At 41.9% G+C, this 20,545-nt stretch overlaps 2 protein-coding genes across 3 annotated transcripts; one reads left to right on the top strand and one right to left on the bottom strand.

Annotated features, from left to right (window-relative positions):
• Nucleotides 1-2,665: 2,665 nt before the first annotated feature.
• LOC311129393 (putative violet-sensitive opsin) lies at nucleotides 2,666-5,638 on the top strand (the record flags this gene model as incomplete). The annotated part of the gene is made up of 5 exons (XM_084161678.1): nucleotides 2,666-3,005; nucleotides 3,147-3,315; nucleotides 4,704-4,869; nucleotides 5,142-5,381; nucleotides 5,549-5,638. 5 exons carry the CDS (start codon nucleotides 2,666-2,668, stop codon nucleotides 5,636-5,638), a joined length of 1,005 nt encoding a protein of 334 aa, XP_084017804.1.
• Nucleotides 5,639-6,456: 818 nt separating this feature from the next.
• On the bottom strand, nucleotides 6,457-20,308 carry LOC311129897 (calumenin-A-like). 2 transcript variants are annotated; one of them, XM_084162426.1, is made up of 7 exons: nucleotides 20,208-20,308; nucleotides 19,111-19,332; nucleotides 11,091-11,284; nucleotides 10,714-10,880; nucleotides 10,529-10,589; nucleotides 7,999-8,198; nucleotides 6,457-7,868 (listed from the first exon to the last, which is right to left on the bottom strand). In XM_084162426.1, the coding sequence occupies exons 2-7, from the start codon at nucleotides 19,329-19,331 to the stop codon at nucleotides 7,764-7,766; spliced, it is 948 nt and encodes a 315-aa protein (XP_084018552.1). In that variant the 5' UTR covers nucleotide 19,332; nucleotides 20,208-20,308; the 3' UTR covers nucleotides 6,457-7,763. The 2 variants fall into 2 exon arrangements, with proteins under 2 accessions (XP_084018552.1, XP_084018553.1); XM_084162427.1 differs by having other exon boundaries at nucleotides 11,103-11,284.
• Nucleotides 20,309-20,545: the final 237 nt, after the last annotated feature.

The following is a 20,545-nucleotide window of genomic DNA, read 5'->3' as shown; positions in this document are numbered from 1 at the left end:
AGGTCCTGGAGTGGCCTTGCCAGTCTCCAGACCTTAATCCCATAGAAAATCTGTGGAGAGAGCTGAAGGTTCGAGTTGCCAAACGTCAGCCTCGAAACCTTAATGACTTGGAGAAGATCTGCAAAGAGGAGTTGGACAAAATCCCTCCTGAGATGTGTGCAAACCTGGTGGCCAACTACAAGAAAGGTCTGACCTCTGTGATTGCCAACAAGGGTTTTGCCACCAAGTACTAAGTCATGTTTTGCAGAGGGGTCAAATACTTTTTTCCCTCATTAAAATTCAAATCAATTTATAACATTTTTGACATGCGTTTTTCTGGATTTATTTTGTTGTTATTCTGTCTCTCACTGTTCAAATAAACCTACCATTAAAATTATAGACTGATCATGTCTTTGTCAGTGGGCAAATGTACAAAATCAGTAGGGGATCAAATACTTTTTTCCCTCACTGTACATTTTTCCAAAGATCCAATCTCAGTCAATTAAGTATTGTCAACTGAGATTTCTCCTTAAAGCTGATCAATATACCTAAAATTAAAACGACCTACCCATATGCTAAGCTGAAATATAGTCTGTTAAACAAGCCTACTCACCCATACAAAAATACTGGAAATGGAAAAAGCATACCTTTATTGCTGCTGGTAAATTGGAAGAAGCTCTGGTTTACAAGCAAAAACTATATCAACACTAGATCAATCTAGCTGGTCCCTACTGCCTTAAACTTAACCAGAGTAGCACTAATCTGAAAATACATGAGAGAGCAGAGGAGGACAGAGGAGGAGGATGGAAGAGGAAAAGGTTCCTTGGAAAAGAGGATAGGCTGACTGTGTGCAGGTGTATAAAAAGGAGGACGGGGGGTGCGGTGAGGAGGAGTAGGGAGATTTACCAGTAAACCCACCCTTGATCCTTCCTCAAATTAGTCATTTGACCTCACAATCTGTGGCTAAAGGGATGATCCTGTAGTTTGATCCTAATCCCATGTTACATCCCTGCAGTTTGCAGAGATTTTAAGGATTGGCCAGGTACATCTCAGGTAATTCTTGTTTCCAGATTAAGGCTCATCCCTGTATTGTGGCATTTTAAGACCACAATGTCAAGCGATCTAATATACATGGCAGGCACCAGGCAGCAGGTTGATGGAAGAAAGGGTTCAGGGAAAGGGCCACTGACAACAAACTTAGCATCTTATGTAGCTAACATTAGCTGTACCTGTTAGCCATGACCATGTATGAGTTTAAAAAACAAGTCCAACTACTATAGAATACAGTTGATCAAGTAAATCAATAAGATGGGGAACACTTTTCCATGTTTACACAGTGGGGTGGTGTCATGAGAGTACAGTATGTTTGCCTATTGGTGTGTCTGCATGAGTTATTGCAAAAAGACAGTAACGGCTGCCATCCCTGACAATATATGCTATAATATCGTGAAGAGGAAAAATATACAAAATGTTCTGAATATCCATGTCCTGCTCAGAGAAGAATCATGGTAGTGAAAACATATTCTTTGTTAGTGAGGTATGATGATCAGAATTCAACCTGATGTCAACTCTCAGAAACCTACTAGACACCCTTTCCAGTGAAGGAGGGAGGAATGGACGAGGGGGGTGGGGTGTATGGGGGCTGATGGTGCTCTAATTGGCTTGCTGCCGGATAGTCGTAAGCTTTCCATTTTCACCCGATCAAAGTTTATTTCTAACTCTAAACCGTACTCTCTGTCCCTCGTCAAAGGTCATCAATTCAGATAGTGTAATCCAAGGCGCAGTTTGAGGGTTAAATGCCTTGCTCAAGGGCCAGATTTTTCATTGGGGATTCAAACTGGAAGCCCTCAGGTTGCTCTCTAACCTACCTGCTATTTGTTATATGGCCCTCCTTTTTTGTTCCATGCAAGCTACATCTTGATGCCAATTGGTACATTTAGACCTGAATGTGACTTTTAAATGTAAGATTGTGCAAAATGCTCAGTGTGCAAGAGCTTCCCTGTAGAAAGGTAGACAACGGGAGCAAGGCTCTCTAGGTTTGCTTAGAATCTGTAATGAATGAGTTAATGTGTTGATGGATTAACATTTAACATAATTAATTGTTAAAGTGGGTTTTCCAAACATTGTGAAGGTGAGTGCCACTGCCCAGTCAGCTTGTTTTTTCTAACCCTGTTCGCAACATCCCCTTCCCGCACCCCCTGGGTTTTGTTCGGAGGAAGGTTAATGTCCCGCAAAGATGAATGGGAACTGGATAAGGAAGTTACCTCCTCATAAGAGCAGCTAACACAGCCTAGCTTGAATCAGTGTTATACTTTACAAACTCCAAAAGTATGGTGATGCTTTCTATCCTAGCACTGTCCGCACCAACAAAAACAGCATGTCTTTGCTATAAATTCAATTATTCTTCTGAATTCCATTCTTTCTCACTGGCTCTTTTAAGGTGGATTACTGCGCCCAACAAAGTAAGATCTCTTCTGGCAGAAGGTCACTGTCACAGGGGCAGCTTAATCCTAAAGTTTATTCTTCCACCAACAAGATCAGGAAGATCCACAGGAGAAGCTTGTTCCTGACATCATTTATAAGAGGTTTATACGTGGTTTATGGTCGTATAAAAGGGAGACTTCCAGTATGGCAGTGCACATCTCAGGGACGTACGGGTAGTGTTCAGATGCAGAGAGGAGCCAAAATGGCAAAGGACTTCTATCTGTACGAAAACATCTCTAAGATCAGCCCATTCGAGGGGCCACAGTATCACCTGGCCCCAGCATGGGCTTTCTACCTACAGACCGCTTTCATGGGCTTTGTGTTCTTTGCTGGAACACCCCTAAACTTTGTAATTCTCCTGGTGACAGTGAAGTACAAGAAGCTGAGACAACCGTTGAACTACATTCTGGTCAATGTCTCGTTAGCAGGTTTCATCTTTGTGACGTTCTCTGTGAGTCAGGTGTTCATCGCTAGTACGAGAGGATACTTCTTCATGGGTCACACCTTGTGTGCAATGGAATCTTGCATGGGTTCAATAGCAGGTAAATTCAAACATCATCATAAGAACAAAAAAAGCAACAACAACTTTAGTGATTCATTTTACCTTTCTGATTATATGCATGCAAACTATTTGCAAAGTTCTTGTGTTTGATGTCTTTGATGTCTCCTTCTCTCTTCCTCAGGGTTGGTGTCAGCTTGGTCCCTGGCTGTCCTTGCCTTTGAAAGATACGTGGTCATCTGCAAACCCTTCGGCACCTTCAAATTTGACAACAACCAGGCTCTGGCGGCTGTTGCCTTCACCTGGGTCATGGGGATCGGATGTGCCACCCCACCATTCTTCGGCTGGAGCAGGTACTGATCCCCAGCCTCTCACACCCACTTTGATCTTGTACTGTATTATATACTGAACAAAAATATAAATGCAACATGCAACAATTTCAAAGATTTTACTGAGTTACATTTCATATAAGGAAATCAGTCAATTGAAATAAATTCATTAGCCCCTAATCTATGAATTTCACATGACAGTGAATACAGATATGCATCTGTTGGTCACAGATACCTTTAAAAAAAGGTAGGGGCATGGATCAGAAAACCAGTCAGTATCTGGTGTGACCACCATTTGCCTCATGCAGCGCGATACATCTCCTTCACATAGAGTTGATCAGGCTGTTGATTGTGGCCTGTGGAATGTTGTCACGCTCCTCTTCAATGGCTGTGCAAAAGTGCTGGATATTGGTGGGAACTGGAACACGCTATCGTACACGTTGATCCAGAGCGTCCCAAACAGGCTCAATGGGTGACATGTCTGGTGAGCATACAGGCCATGGAAGAACTGGGACATTCTCAGCTTCCAGGAATTGTGTACAGATCCTTGCAGCATGGGGCCATGCATTATGGTGATGGCACGACAATGGGCCTCAGGATCTTGTCACGGTATCTCTGTGCATTTAAATTGCCATTGATAAAATGCTATTGTGTTTGTTGTCTGTAGCTTATGCCTGCCCATACCCTAACCCCACCGCCACCTTGGGGCACTCTGTTCACAACATTGACATCAGCAAACCGCTGCCCACACGGTCTGCGGTTGTGAGGCCGGTTGGACATACTGCCAAATGATCTAAAACAACGTTATGTTGGAGCAATGAACATGAAATGATCTTGCAATAGCTCTGGTGGACATTCCTGCAGTCAGCATGCTAATTGTGCACTCCCTCAAAACTTGAGACATCTGTGGCATTGTGTTGTGTGACAAAATGGCACATTTTAGAGTGGCCTTTTACAAGGTGCAGCTGTGTAATGATCATGCTGTTTAATCAGCTTATTGATATGCCACACCTGTCAGGTGGATGGATTATCTTGGCAAAGGAGAAATGCTCATGAATTTCAGCTCATGAAACATGGGACCAACACTTTACATGTTGCGTTTATATTTTTGTTCAGTGTAGTTTTGATGAATAAATACTATTTGTATTTGGCTACTATTAGGCTATTTGGTTCACATTGCACACAGGGGATGGGGAAAATGGTAAATATCCTAAAATGAGTTCAAATTCGAAGTTTTGCCGTACACTTGTAAGGTTCTGAGTTTGCAATTAATGTCACTAATTGGCTTCAAAGTCTGCATCGCTCGCTGCTTTCCAAGTCTAGATAAGTCGCTGATTGATATAGGCAAGGGTGAAACCCTGCAGACAGACACTGTGTGGGGCTTCAGTTACAGTAAGGGATTTGTTTTACAGGTATATACCTGAGGGTCTGGGCTGCTCCTGTGGACCTGACTGGTACACAAACAACGAGGAGTTCCACTGTGCCAGCTACACCAACTTCCTCATGGTGACCTGTTTCATCTTGCCCATGATCATCATCTTCTTCTCCTACTCCCAGCTACTGGGAGCACTACGGGCTGTGAGTACAATGCTTTCTCGGTAAAAAAACAAACAAAAACAAAACATAGTACAGAATAGTCATGACGTGGTCCTCTGTAGCTCAGCTGGTAGAGCACCGCGCTTGTAACGCCAAGGTAGTGGGTTCGATCCCCGGGACCACCCATACACAAAAAATGTATGCACGCATGACTGTAAGTCGCTTTGGATAAAAGCATCTGCTAAATGGCATATTATTATTATTATTATTTGGAACCCAGACGTGACCAGCTTGTCCTGTGTGTGTATGTGTAGGTGGCAGCTGCGCAGGCTGAGTCAGTTTCCACCCAGAAGGCAGAGAAGGAAGTATCCAGGATGGTGATTGTGATGGTGTGCTCCTTCATTCTGTGTTACGGCCCCTACGCCCTGGCAGCCTTGTACTTTGCCTATTCAACAGAGGAGAACAAAGACTACCGCCTGGTCACCATCCCTGCTTTCTTCTCTAAAAGCTCCTGTGTATACAACCCTCTCATTTATGCCTTCATGAACAAACAGGTGAGTCTATAACCCCCAAATGCATAGATATACACCGACATAGTCGCACACACACACTGTCATTGACAAACACTCAGAAATTAAGCACATCAGAGGTGAGTCAGAACAGAACACACAACCTTATCATGTTCATTCTCTGTCATATAAATCTACTTCTCCCTCCTCAGTTCAACGCCTGCATCATGGAGACTGTGTTTGGAAAGCAGATTGAGGAGACTTCAGTTTCAGCCTCCAAGACTGAGGTCTCCACAGCATAAGCTGTGACGCTGGTCTCAGGAGCCCATCCCCAACAGCCAAGACCTGACTACCCCTTACCTCCACTGCTTCATACCAGGAAGGTCCTACTCTCAGAGAACTTCTCCAAACTCCATAGTATTATTCTTATTATAATTAGTGTGCGATTTGTATAGGCTTTGCGGTGGTATTGTTGGCCATTTTATTAGGACACCATAAGAGCCAAAAAGAAGGGGGTTATTTTCTCCTCCTCTCTCTCTCTCTCTCTCTCTCTCTCTCTCTCTCTCTCTCTCTCTCTCTCTCTCTCTCTCTCTCTCTCTTCTCTCTCTCTCTCTCTCTCTCTCTCTCTCTCTCAAATCGCACCCTGTTTAAGAAAGTTATGAATCATGTACATTTCATTCTGAATACTGACCAAACCTGTCTGATGGCATATATTAGCTTACCAAAGCTGCAGTCCAAAAATAGCAATGCATGAAAAAAATGAAAAAACATTAGTTTAGCACTTTTATTTTTGTATCTCCGGTATGGAGGGGGGGGGGGGGGGGGTCTTGGGGTGGATTCAATAAACCATCTAAGGTTCCCTAACACTTTTTTGAAATTGTGAGTTCAGGGCAAATAGGGTTTATTGAATCTACTCCTTCATGAAATACTCATCATGTTGATTTATTGTAACATATCTAAGGTAAATAAAGATTTATATTGTATTACAATGCACTTTTAAAACACAGTGGTGGACAGTGTTTTATTTCAACCACACACCATTTACTGGATGTCTTAACAAAATCATTTACACAAACACAACCACACATACAAACTCGTGAAAGAAGATGTGCACTGAGGCTCAAACTTCAACAAATAAGTTTACAATAAGTTTTTTTATTGAGAAATGGGCTGTGGAATCCAAAGTATAGCATTTCATCCAAAATATGAATGTCCATACATTCTGTGCATAAATCCAGAAAATAAACACTTGCCGAGTATGTAAATACTATTTTGAGCAAGGGGAATTCAGTAACAATGCTGCAATGGACCAACCTTTCAGTTCAGCATGCCCCATAGGAAGGAAGTACAACCGCTCTTATTTCTAACCAATAGAACAACAGATGCGTTCTCACACTTGTGCTGCTTCTCAATAGTCCAAAATGGTTTCCTTTTCTTGTTTCACATTGGTCATCTAACATATTTCTTTCACCTATCATTTGTTTCTAGATCAATGCAGATGAAGGCAAGGAGATAAGGAGAGGAAGCCACTGTAGACTATTGAGAGGCAGTGATTGACAGGAGAGAAGGAGAGGAAGCCACTGTAGACTATTGAGAGGCAGTGATTGACAGGAGAGAAGGAGAGGAAGCCACTGTAGACTATTGAGAGGCAGTGATTGACAGGAGAGAAGGAGAGGATGCCACTGTAGACTATTGAGAGGCAGTGATTGACAGGGGAGAAGGAGAGGAAGCCACTGTAGACTATTGAGAGGCAGTGATTGACAGAAGCAGTGATGAACTTGGTAACATCGTAATAACGGCCCTAGTCATGATAGACAAATGCAGTACATATGAAGAAGAGGGGGTCAAACAGAGTGTTTATGGAGAAACAGAGCAGGGTGAGGGATGATTTCACTGTAGTGGACTCATGTTCCCATGACCCTCTGATCCACTGATATTTAGTGTCAGCTTCATAGGTTGAGCTCCCAAAAGACTATTCTGAGAAGGCACACACTGGGTAAAAGGAAATGTATGAGGCTAACGTTGGGTAGCATCTCTCATCTACTAACTATACTAAGAAATGATGGGCTATCACTACAATCAGTGTCATTCAAAACATGACAGTAAAAAACACCAAATAATTACCACATATGAAGGATTTGGTGGAAAACGTATAAATTATTACAACTCCAAAAGGAATATTCAGTGCTTCTGAGTATATCATCATATTTCAAACATAATGACCAATCGAAACTACCTATGTATGTAACAGAACAACAAAATGAAGTGTTGGGAAGTCAGTGGCTATAAACACACACAACTATTGTGTGCTATCCACCACAAACTAATTGGAGACAATGTAGTGTATGAATAGGTTTGGTACAAAATAAATTCTATCATTTATCAAATCAAGTTTAAAACGGTTTTATCTAGCTAGGACTAAATCATCTAAAACTCATCATGCCGTACTAGCGCCTCGCCAAAGTCAGTTGCTTGACTTCCTACAAACAGGTCGTACTTGTTCAGGATTTCTTCCTTGCTGAGCTTTCCATCCTGAAAGCAAAAACAAAAAGGATATTTAGTCACTTGAATGCTTCAACAGACAGACATTGTGAGTGAAAGAGAGAAAGGGAAAAGGGGAGAAAGATAGAATGAGAACCAATAGAGCGAGAGATTGTCTCACCTTGTTTGAGTCAGACTCGTAGACGAGGTGTTTGGCCTCGGCCTCTGCGTGGTCGTAGTCTGAAGGAAGGATCCAGTCCATAGTCTCCTCCCGATCCATCTTCCCGTCTTTGTTCTTGTCCCGGAACTCGGAGAACTGCTCACGCTCCGTCGCAACCCAGTCTGGCTCCTCCATCTCATCTTCATGGTTGTACATGTCACCTATGAAACGAAGGAGAGGGGGATGAAAGTGTGTCTGAGGAGGTAGAAACATCAATATTGTACATCTATTGAATGGGGACCACAGAATAAAGTGACTATACACTGAGTATCCCAAACATTAGGAACACCTTCTGCAATGCTTCCCACAGTTGTGTCAAGTTGGCTGGATGTCCTTTGGGTGGTGGACCATCCTTGATACACACAGGAAACTGTTGAGCGTGAAAAACCCAGCAGCGTTCAAAGGCACATCAATCTTGTGTCTTGCCCATTCACCCTCTGAATGGCACACATACACAATCCATGTCTCAATTGTCTCAAGGCTTAAAAATCTTTCTTTAACCTGTTTCCTCCCCTTCATCTACACTGATTGAAGTGGATTTATCAAGTGACATCAATAAGGCCTAGTCACATTACCCTGCCTTCATGTACATATCTACCTCAAGTACCTTGTACCTCTGCACATTGATCTGGTACTGGTACTGCCTGTATATAGCTCCATTCTTGTGTATTTTATTTTATTCCTTGTGTTTGTTTTTTATTTTAATTTTATTATAATTTTTAAAACTTTGCATCGTTGGGAAAGGTTCGTAAGCAAGCATATCACTGTAAAGTCTACACTAGTTGTATTCAGCACATGTGACAAATAACATTTGATTTAAGAAATCATAGCTTTCACCTGGATTCACCTGGTCAGTCTACAGTGGGGGAAAAAGGTATTTAGTCACCCACCAATTGTGCAAGTTCTCCCACTTAAAAAGATGAGAGAGGCCTGTAATTTTCAACTATGACAGACAAATTGAGAAAATCACATTGTATTGAATTTATTTGTAAATTATGGTGGAAAATAAGTATTTGGTCACCTACAAACAAGCAAGATTTCTGGCTCTCACAGACCTGTAAATTCTTCTTTAAGAGGCTCCTCTGTCCTCCACTCGTTACCTGTATTAATGGCACCTGTTTGAACTTGTTATCAGTATAAAAGACACCTGTCCACAACCTCAAACAGTCACACTCCAAACTCCACTATGGCCAAGACCAAAGAGCTGTCAAAGGACACCAGAAACAAAATTGTAGACCTGCACCAGGCTGGGAAGACTGAATCTGCAATAGGTAAGCAGCTTGGTTTGAAGAAATCAATTGTGGGAGCAATTATTAGGAAATGGAAGACATACAAGACCACTGATAATCTCCCTCGATCTGGGGCTCCACGCAAGATCTCACCCCGTGGGGTCAAAATGATCACAAGAACGGTGAGCAAAAATCCCAGAACCACACGGGGGGACCTAGTGAATGACCTGCAGAGAGCTGGGACCAAAGTAACAAAGCCTACCATCAGTAACACACTACGCCGCCAGGGACTCAAATCCTGCAGTGCCAGACGTGTCCCCCTGCTTAAGCCAGTACATGTCCAGGCCCGTCTGAAGTTTGCTAGAGTGCATTTGGATGATCCAGAAGAGGATTGGGAGAATGTCATATGGTCAGATGAAACCAAAATAGAACTTTTTGGTAAAAACTCAACTCGTCGTGTTTGGAGGACAAAGAATGCTGAGTTGCATCCAAAGAACACCATACCTACTGTGAAGCATGGGGGTGGAAACATCATGCTTTGGGGCTGTTTTTCTGCAAAGAGACCAGGACGACTGATCCGTGTAAAGGAAAGAATGGATGGGGCCATGTATCGTGAGATTTTGAGTGAAAACCTCCTTCCATCAGCAAGGGCATTGAAGATGAAACGTGGCTGGGTCTTTCAGCATGACAATTATCCCAAATACACCGCCCGGGCAACGAAGGAGTGGCTTCGTAAGAAGCATTTCAAGGTCCTGGAGTGGCCTAGCCAGTCTCCAGATCTCAACCCCATAGAAAATCTTTGGAGGGAGTTGAAAGTCTGTGTTGCCCAGCGACAGCCCCAAAACGTCACTGCTCTAGAGGAGATCTGCATGGAGGAATGGGCCAAAATACCAGCAACAGTGTGTGAAAGCCTTGTGAAGACTTACAGAAAATGTTTGACCTGTGTCATTGCCAACAAAGGGTTTATAACAAAGTATTGAGAAACTTTTGTTATTGACCAAATACTTATTTTCCACCATAATTTGCAAATAAATTCATTAAAAATCCTACAATGTGCTTTTCTGGATTTTCTTCCCTCATTTTGTCTGTCATAGTTGACGTGTACCTATGATGAAAATTACAGGCCTCTCTCATCTTTTTAAGTGGGAGAACTTGCACAATTGGTGGCTGCCAACATACTTTTCCCCCCCAATGTATGTCACAGAAAGAGCAGGTGTTCATAATGTTTTGTATACTCAGAGTATGTTCACTTCAGTCCTTACCTATGTATTCATTCAGGTCAATGAAACCATCCCCATTCTTATCAATGTCCTCCATGGTTTCCTGTGGGGTAAACAAGGAGAAAGAGGAGGATGGTTAGAGAGCCGACCGGTGAACACTGGTCCTGTGTTTCATTTTTTCCAAATACCTCTTAATCTAATGAACACAGAGTATGAAACACACATACCAGCACCACTATGTCCTTCATGTGGTCGTACTCCTCTGGGTGTAGGAAGGCGGTGAACTCCTCTTTGTTGGCGATCTGGTCTCCGTTCTGATCGGCCATTTTGAAACGCCTCTCGTCCCTCGCCATCATGTGCTGGTAGTTGTTACCATCATCTGGTTCCGGGTCATCTGTTGGGTCAAAGGGAAGCGGCTATGATCTCTAGTTAATCCCACGTGATACACCCTGACCTGAATTGATATGGTAAATCATCCAATCAGTGAAACTAATACTAAAGGCCCTGCAACTATCCAATCAATCATAACAAACACATTTATGTTTTGGACTAACTGCATTTCCCGGGCTCATGCTCATGCATGCTCACGTCATGCCCTTCTTACCCAGATAGGTACCATAAGTTACGTTCCTGTATTCCTCCCAGGAGATCATGCCGTCATTGTTGACATCAAAGTCCTTCCATTGGCGGTCCACGTTCTCATAGATGTACTTCTTCTGAGCCTTCTTAATCCAAGCTTTCAGCTCCACCTCAGTGACAAAACCATCACTGTCACCATCAATCTTCTCTACAATCACACTGTCTCAGAAAGGGGAAGAGCAAGAGAGCGAGAAAGAGACTGTTAAAAAACAAAAAATTAAGTTCAAAAGAGGTCAAACTATATTTACTATAATACCAATGTAATAACAGTCAACACCAAGATCTAGTACAGTCTACGTGAAAGTGACAGCCTATTCTTTTAATCTGATGATGGGAAAGGGGGAATTCTACCTCCTCTCCATTTACTGGCAAACAACTCTATACATTGATTAACTTTTACTGAAAAGAGGACATACTTCCTTGTATGAGTGACAGTTTGACATTGCAATGAGTACTTTTATATGTATATTACTCTGCCATGTTATCATACAGTTAACTTGTAGGTAGCGAACTACATGAACAGTCTCTGATTGGCCCCTCAACTTGGGCTGTGACAGTCTTGGAATTTGAGGTAACGGTAATTGTCAAGGCCAATGTACACGGTCACCGACATAACCGTTCAGGGGATAGGGGGTCAGAAAAGGGGAGGTCAAAACTCTGTTTGTACACTTGTTTACATGGATATGTTTCTTAATAAAAGCCTACTTGAAACAAGCCATTACACGTTGTTATTATCATGTCATTTCATTATTATTATTCAGGTTATTACTTATAAATATTAATCAACAAATTAAGAAACTAATTTTTCTGTCTCTTCTGCTACGAATCATTAGATCACTTATTTTGGTATTGCCCCTACAGTGAGGGAAAAAACTATTTGATCCCCTGCTGATTTTGTACGTTTGTCCACCGACAAAGACATGATCAGTCTATAATTTTAATGGTAGGTTTCTTTGAACAGTGAGAGACAGAATAACAACAACAAAATCCAGAAAAACACATGTCAAAAATGTTATAAATTGATTTGCATTTTAATGAGGGAAATAAGTATTTGACCCCTCTGCAAAACATGACTCAGTACTTGGTGGCAAAACCCTTGTTGGCAATCACAGAGGTCAGACGTTTCTTGTAGTTGGCCACCAGGTTTGCACACATCTCAGGAGGGATTTTGTTCCACTCCTCTTTGCAGATCTTCTCCAAGTCATTAAGGTTTTGAGAATGACGTTTGGCAACTCGAACCTTCAGCTCCCTCCACAGATTTTCTATGGGATTAAGGTCTGGAGACTGGCTAGGCCACTCCAGGACCTTAATGTGCTTCTTCTTGAGACACTCCTTTGTTGCCTTGGCTGTGTGTTTTGGGTCATTGTCATGCTGGAATACCCATCCACGACCCATTTTCAATGCCCTGGCTGAGGGAAGGAGGTTCTCACCCAAGATTTGACGGTACATGGCCCCGTCCATCGTCCCTTTGATGCAGTGAAGTTGTCCTGTCCCCTTAGCAGAAAAACACCCCCAAAGCATAATGTTTCCACCTCCATGTTTGACAGTGGGGATGGTGTTCTTGGGGTCACAGGCAGCATTCCTCCTCCTCCAAACACGGCGAGTTGAGTTGATGCCAAAGAGCTCGATTTTGGTCTCATCTGACCACAACACTTTCACCCAGTTCTCCTCTGAATCATTCAGATGTTCATTGGCAAACTTCAGACGGCCCTGTATATGTGCTTTCTTGAGCAGGGGGACCTTGCGGGCGCTGCAGGATTTCAGTCCTTCACGGCGTAGTGTATTACCAATTGTTTTCTTGGTGACTATGGTCCCAGCTGCCTTAAGATCATTGACAAGATCCTCCCGTGTAGTTCTGGGCTGATTCCTCACTGTTCTCATGATCATTGCAACTCCATGAGGTGAGATCTTGCATGGAGCCCCAGGCCGAGGGAGATTGACAGTTATTTTGTGTTTCTTCCATTTGCGAATAATCGCACCAACTGTTGTCACCTTCTCACCAAGCTGCTTGGCGATGGTCTTGTAGCCCATTCCAGCCTTGTGTAGGTCTACAATCTTGTCCTTGACATCCTTGGAGAGCTCTTTGGTCTTGGCCATGGTGGAGAGTTTGGAATCTGATTGATTGATTGCTTCTGTGGACAGGTGTCTTTTATACAGGTAACAAGTGGCAGGTAGCTTAGCGGGTAAGAGCGTTGTGCCAGTAACCGAAAGGTCGCTGGTTCTAATCCCCGAGCCGACTAGGTGAAAAATCTGTCAATGTGCCCTTAAGCAAGGCACTTAACCCTAATTGCTCCTGTAAATCGCTCTGGATAAGAGTGTCTGCTAAATGACTAAAATGTAAATGTAAACTGAGATTAGGAGCACTCCCTTTAAGAGTGTGCTCCTAATCTCAGCTCATTACCTGTATAAAAGACACCTGGGAGCCAGAAATCTTTCTGATTGAGAGGGGGTCAAATACTTATTTCCCTCATTAAAATGCAAATCAATTGATAACATTTTTGACATGCGTTTTTCTGGATTTTGTTGTTGTTATTCTGTCTCTCACTGTTCAAATAAACCTACCATTAAAATGACAGACTGATCATTTCTTTGTCAGTGGGCAAACGTACCAAATCAGCAGGAGATCAAATACTTTTCCCCTCACTGTATGTAGCTTGTTTCTTGTCACAGGTTCAGGAATAGCTGAAAAATCACAACATTTATCTAAAATGAACCCTACAAAAAGCACTGTTGGGAGATTTGGAAAGACATAGTCAAACAATCAACAACATAAAAATACATTTAGTAAAAATATTTATCTTTAATTTATAATCTGTAGATGCTATGCGATTAGAAAGGTTCAGAATTGACGTGAAACATCACAGCACAGTTGAAAAATATATGGCACATGGAAATCATAAGAGGGCGGTTTACGGAGATAGGTGGGATGGACTGAGAGTAGCTGAGGGGTGGATTTAAAATCTCATGTTCTATAATAGTTATGACTGAACACGATGTATAAGTACTATCTATCCAGATGTAATGTATATCAAATTACTTTATTCTTGCTATGTACCTACTGTGAGAAAAAAAAGTGCCATGTATATAAAATATGTGTGTAGAATGTACATGTAACAGCAAAAGGGCCCAAAAAAATACTAAATAAAAAAACCTTAAGAAATGCCAGGTTGGAGAGGATCGGTCACATTTTTGTATTGACACAACATTAACGGAGACAAAATAAAGAGAAATGCCTACCTTGTCCTTGTCTGTTGGCTTTTCTGCATATACTATTTAGACGCACAAAACCATTCAAACTAACTCCCACTTTTCCCAAATTATTCGCATAACGTCACAAACTCTGCTGCGATCATTAGATGGCAGTGGCATTGACATATTTTCTTCAACGAGAAGATGCCGTAGTGAGAGAAATAATGTAGCCTAAGCTACTGAAACGAGGCCTTTTACTAGATTAAATCAAGACAGGAGCATTTGATTCTTATTAAAGAGATTGAGTCCAGACAGGCTACTTTAGGAAACCTTCTGAATGGACATTTAGGCCTATAGAGAGAATCAGCGAGCTCACACATGCACACCCCCATAAAAGTACCCATCAATCAAAACCACCATCAGACACAAGAGCAAATATTTATCCTTTCACTAAAACATAATAAAATATCTAGGCTTTCCTGCGAGTAGGCTATAAGATACACTACCGGTCAAATGTTTTAGAACACCTACTCATTCAAGGGTTTTTCTTTATTTTTGTATTCTTTATACATTGTAGAATAATAGTGAAGACATCAAAACTATGAAATAACACATATGGAATCATGTAGTAACCAAAAAAGTGTTAAACAAATCAAAAATATATATTATATTTGATATTCTTCATATGTTCCCACATATGCTGAGCACTTGTTGGCTGCTTTTCCTTCACTCTGCGGTCAAACTCATCCCAAACTATCTCAATTGGGTTGAGGTCGGGGGATTGTAGAGGCCAGGTCATCTGATGCAGCACTCCATCACTCTCCTTCTTGGTCAAATAGCCCTTACCCAGCCTGGAGGTGTGCCTTGAATTCTAAATAAATCACAGACACCGTCACCAGCAAAGCACCCCTACACCATCACACCTCTTCCATGCTTTACAGTGGGAAATACACATGCGGAGATAATCCGTTCACCCACACCGCGTCTCACAAAGACACAGCGGTTGGAACCAAAAATCTCAAATTTGGACTCCAGACCAAACACCAAATTTCCACCGGTCTAATGTCCATTGCTCGTGTTTCTTGGCCCAAGCCAGTCTCTTCTTCTTATTGGTGTCCTTTAGTAGTGGTTTCTTTGCAGCAATTCGACCATGAAGGCCTGATTCACGCAGTCTCCTCTGAACAGTTGATGTTGAGATGTGTCTGTTACTTGAACTCTGTGAAGCATTTATTTGGGCTGCAATTTCTGAGGCTGATAACTTTAATGAACTTATCCTCTGCTGCAGAGGTAACTCTGGGTCTGCCATTCCTGTGGCGGTCCTCATAAGAGCCAGTTTCATCATAGTGCTTGATGGTTTTTGCGACTGCACTTGAAGAAACTTTCAAAGTTCTTGAAATGTTCCGGATTGACTGACCATCATGTCTTAAAGTAATGATGGACTGTCGTTTCTCTTTGCTTATTTGAGCTGTTCTTGCCATGGTATGGACTTGGTCTTTTACCAAATAGGGTTATCTTCTGTATTCCACCCCTATCTTGTCACAACACAACTGATTGGCTCAAACGCATTAAGAAGGAAATCAATTCCACAAATTAACTTTTAAGAAGGCACACCTGTTAATTGAAATGCATTCCAGGTGACTACCTCATGAAGCTGGTTGAGAGAATGCCAAGAGTGTGCAAAGCTGTCATTAAGGCAAAGGGTGGCTATTTGAAGAATCTCAAATATAAAATAAATGTTGATTTGTTTAACACTTTTTTGGTTACTACATGATTCCATATGTGGTATGTCATAGTTTTGATGTCTTCACTATTATTGTACAATGTAGAAAATAGTAAAAATAAAGAAAAACCCTTGAATGAGTAGGTGTTCTAAAACTTTTGACCGGTAGTGTAATTAATTGACAATGAAAGTATGAAGGGGACATACAGTGGGGGAAAAAAGTATTTAGTCAGCCACCAATTGTGCAAGTTCTCCCACTTAAAAAGATGAGAGAGGCCTGTAATTTTCATCATAGGTACACGTCAACTATGACAGACAAAATGAGAATTTTTTTTCCAGAAAATCACATTGTAGGATTTGTTATGAATTTATTTGCAAAATATGGTGGAAAATAAGTATTTGGTCAATAACAAAAGTTTCTCAATACTTTGTTATATACCCTTTGTTGGCAATGACACAGGTCAAACGTTTTCTGTAAGTCTTCACAAGGTTTTCACACACTGTTGCTGGTATTTTGGCCCATTAATCCATGCAGATCTCCTCTAGAGCAGTGATGTTTTGGGGCTGTCGCTGGGCAACACGGACTTTCAACTCCCTCCAAAGATTTTCTATGGGGTTGAGATCTGGAGACTGGCTAGGCCACTCCAGGACCTTGAAATGCTTCTTACGAAGCCACTCCTTCGTTGCCCGGGCGGTGTGTTTGGGATCATTGTCATGCTGAAAGACCCAGCCACGTTTCATCTTCAATGCCCTTGCTGATGGAAGGAGGTTTTCACTCAAAATCTCACGATACATGGCCCCATTCATTCTTTGCTTTACACGGATCAGTCGTCCTGGTCCCTTTGCAGAAAAACAGCCCCAAAGCATGATGTTTCCACCCCCATGCTTCACAGTAGGTATGGTGTTCTTTGGATGCAACTCAGCATTCTTTGTCCTCCAAACACGACGAGTTGAGTTTTTACCAAAAAGTTCTATTTTGGTTTCATCTGACCATATGACATTCTCCCAATCGTCTTCTGGATCATCCAAATGCACTCTAGCAAACTTCAGACGGGCCTGGACATGTACTGGCTTAAGCAGGGGGACACGTCTTGCACTGCAGGATTTGAGTCCCTGGCGGCGTAGTGTGTTACTGATGGTAGGCTTTGTTACTTTGGTCCCAGCTCTCAGCAGGTCATTCACTAGGTCCCCCCGTGTGGTTTTGGGATTTTTGCTCACCGTTCTTGTGATCATTTTGACCCCACAGGGTGAGATCTTGCGTGGAGCCCCAGATCAAGGGAGATTATCAGTGATCTTGTATGTCTTCCATTTCCTAATAATTGCTCCCACAGTTGATTTCTTCAAACCAAGCTGCTTACCTATTGCAGATTCAGTCTTCCCAGCCTGGTGCAGGTCTACAATTTTGTTTCTGGTGTCCTTTGACAGCTCTTTGGTCTTGGCCATAGTGGAGTTTGGAGTGTGACTGTTTGAGGTTGTGGACAGGTGTCTTTTATACTGATAACAAGTTCAAACAGGTGCCATTAGTACAGGTAACGAGTGGAGGACAGAGGAGCCTCTTAAAGAAGAAGTTACAGGTCTGTGAGAGCCAGAAATCTTGCTTGTTTGTAGGTGACCAAATACTTATTTTCCACCATAATTTGCAAATAAATTCATTAAAAATCCTACAATGTGATTTTCTGGAATTTTTTTTCTCAATTTGTCTGTCATAGTTGACGTGTACCTATGATGAAAATTACAGGCCTCTCTCATCTTTTTAAGTGGGAGAACTTGCACAATTGGTGGCTGACTAAATACTTTTTTTCCCCACTGTACATGTTATAGAATGAAGATGAAATTGACCATCATTAAAATAGAAACAAATACACGCAACATGTCCATAGCCTATTGATCAGCGACGTTGATTATCGAGGGGGAGAGTGTTGGAAAGATTTTTCAAATACTGTGAGGAACTATTATAATGGACTTCGTTGACTTACTGTGTGAGGTGAAGAAAATATGACTTAGAAGCCCAGCTGGGCACTTTCCTACTTTAGACATTCGCGAGAAGCAGGCCAGGTACTTCTATGCGTGTTAAGGCGCACGCTCTCTGTCAACATTAATAGGTCAGAGAAACCAGACACATGCTCATTGCTCACATGGAGCGCGTAAATGATGGTATGAAATAAACCAAAACTTGTTTCTCACAAGTGTAGCAGGTTATGAACTGTGTAAACAATGTTGAATGAGAATGAAAACGGTAAATTACTATAATTAATACATGCATTAACAGAAATTAATGTAACAAGATGACAGGAATTAAAGGTAAATTGCCTGTTTTACAAACGGTAGCCTACCACATGGGCATTGCGGGCCTAGGCTACTATTCTACTTTGCGGGATAGGAGGACGGCAATTTTTTTGGTCTCGTTTAGGGCAGCATATCGGCCAGAACCGGGCCTGATCAGCGTTGATTAGTCTATAACTTAGGAAAAGATTCTGTATCAAATTATACCATGCCAGGTTGGAAAGGCTTGGCGAATTGTCCATTTCACACAACATTAGCGCATTATAGGCCTCAGAGACAGAACAACCTTGTTGTAATTAATGAATAGTCAGAAACATCCAAACTTTTTAAAAAGAAGACTGATTTATTATTTACTAGCAAGCAATGAAAACGTGCATTGTGTAAAAGAAAGTCCACACATCAAACAATTTTTTTTCTGAAGTGCCATAGCCTATAGCACTCTACATCCCGCTCATCAAGCAATTAGCTGCCCAAGCATCAAAGGAACGTTGTAAAGAGGAGGAGATGTAGAAAGTTAACAAAACATTTGCTTATAATCATTAGTAAACACTCCCGCTATTAGGTAAGGTTTATCTACATGAAAATAATGTTAATACAATTTTTTTAAATCCTAAAATGAATGTTTAAACGGTTTTATTTTCATGATGCTCTTCATCCATAATCGTCAGCTACACGGTCATTCAATTACCGTCACACCCCTACCCTCAACTTGATACTATTGATACACAGCCGAGGAAAGGTGGCCACATTGGACTATTGAGACGCAGCCGGGCAGAGACCTGAGCCTACTCACCCTAGCCTGCGCTTGCTCTCCTCTGGGCTGAGGTCGTCAAAAGACTTGGCCTCCTTTTGTCCCAGGAAGGCATCGTGGTCGTAGTCGAAGCCCTGAGCATCGTCGTGCTCGCGGCTGCTGAGAGGTGCATCGTGGTGAATGCGTTCCTTTTTCTCGGTGGGTTTACTGGTGGCATAGACCACGCAGAGGGCAAAGCACATGAGCAACGGCCTGATTTCCATCCTATGAGAGAGAGAGAGAGAGAGAGAGAGAGAGAGAGAGAGAGAGAGAGAGAGAGAGAGAGAGCTATTAAAGACACCTCCTCCAGAGTGTTAACATCAAAGCCTGTGAATAGCTCACAGGCAGCATCTGCCTTTGCTGCTCATTAGGGCTGTTCCAAGTCTTACAGAATGTAAACATTTCTAGCTTTGCTTCATTGACGAGCTCTTTGACATTAAGGTGTTACAGGACTTGTTTCACATGTTCAACTGTTGGTTGTTTATTAAACTGCTGCTGCTGGCAGCATGTCAGCATAGACTTGTGATAGGACATTTAAAACAGAAGAAAATAGATAGTCCTGTAGACAGGATAGGACAGATGAGTCAAGCAGGAAAGCCAAATACATGTCTGCATGGCAGTGCATTCATGATGTCATGATGTGGCATTTGTAACATTGAGGTTTTTAAATAGTTAACAGTACTTGAACACAGATCAGTGGAACGCAATAGCAAAATTGCACACTATAACGGTGTGTGGAAAGAATGTAGCGTTTGGCTGTCTGAACACAAATAAAGGCACAGATTGTTAACTTACAATGTATCATCATATACACCATTCACACACGGACAACACTGTCCATGTAAAATGTCACATTTAGCTACATTACCAAATGTGGAACAATAAAACAGAAATCAGTTGTTGACAGTAACGTAAGACATTTTGTCTTCAGTCTCTTCATCATAACAATATCCCCTGCTAGCCGCTAGCTCTCTTGTAAAACTATTGGAATGCGCCTGAATTGCATATCCTACCATTTAGGGTTAGCTGATCATACAAAGTAACACAATCAACGCATCAATGTTAGCTTGTAAGAGAAGTAATAGCATTGTATTACCTACCTATCTAACTGGCTGATGATTCCAGACACAATATGTACAGTATGTCTATTTCACAAGCCAACAGCTTAATGAACACACCCTAGCATCAACCCTTTCCTTCTAAAAGGAGATCGAATGAGATTACAGATTGAGCCTTCGCGAGCTTTGATTGGTCAACTTCAGCAAAAAGGCACGTTTGGCTGATGACCTTATGTTCCATAATAAAACGTTTATTCATTGCATTCACGTTTGATTGGCTTACATTAAAAGTTTGTAGTGTTTGAACCAATCGTGTTTTAGAGTATGTGTTTACATTGGGTAAAATCTTCGCTGTGGTCCCTTTGCCCGAAACCGCATCC

Source organism: Coregonus lavaretus (assembly GCF_964263955.1).
Source record: "Coregonus lavaretus genome assembly, chromosome: 5".
Classification (NCBI taxonomy): domain Eukaryota; kingdom Metazoa; phylum Chordata; class Actinopteri; order Salmoniformes; family Salmonidae; genus Coregonus; species Coregonus lavaretus.
Note: the sequence above shows the minus strand (reverse complement) of the source record. Positions and strands in the feature narration are given on the sequence as shown.

What these genes read in the sequence shown, in the direction of transcription:
- LOC311129897 (XM_084162426.1), bottom strand. Translation starts at nt 19,331, where the DNA reads ATGGAAATCAGGCCGTTGCTCATGTGCTTTGCCCTCTGCGTGGTCTAT. An exon ending in TGACCTGAATGAATACATAG is followed by an intron (nt 8,199 to 10,528) that starts GTAAGGACTGAA and finishes TTCGTTTCATAG; the next exon opens with GTGACATGTACAACCATGAA. An exon ending in ACGAGTCTGACTCAAACAAG is followed by an intron (nt 7,869 to 7,998) that starts GTGAGACAATCT and finishes TTTTGCTTTCAG; the next exon opens with GATGGAAAGCTCAGCAAGGA.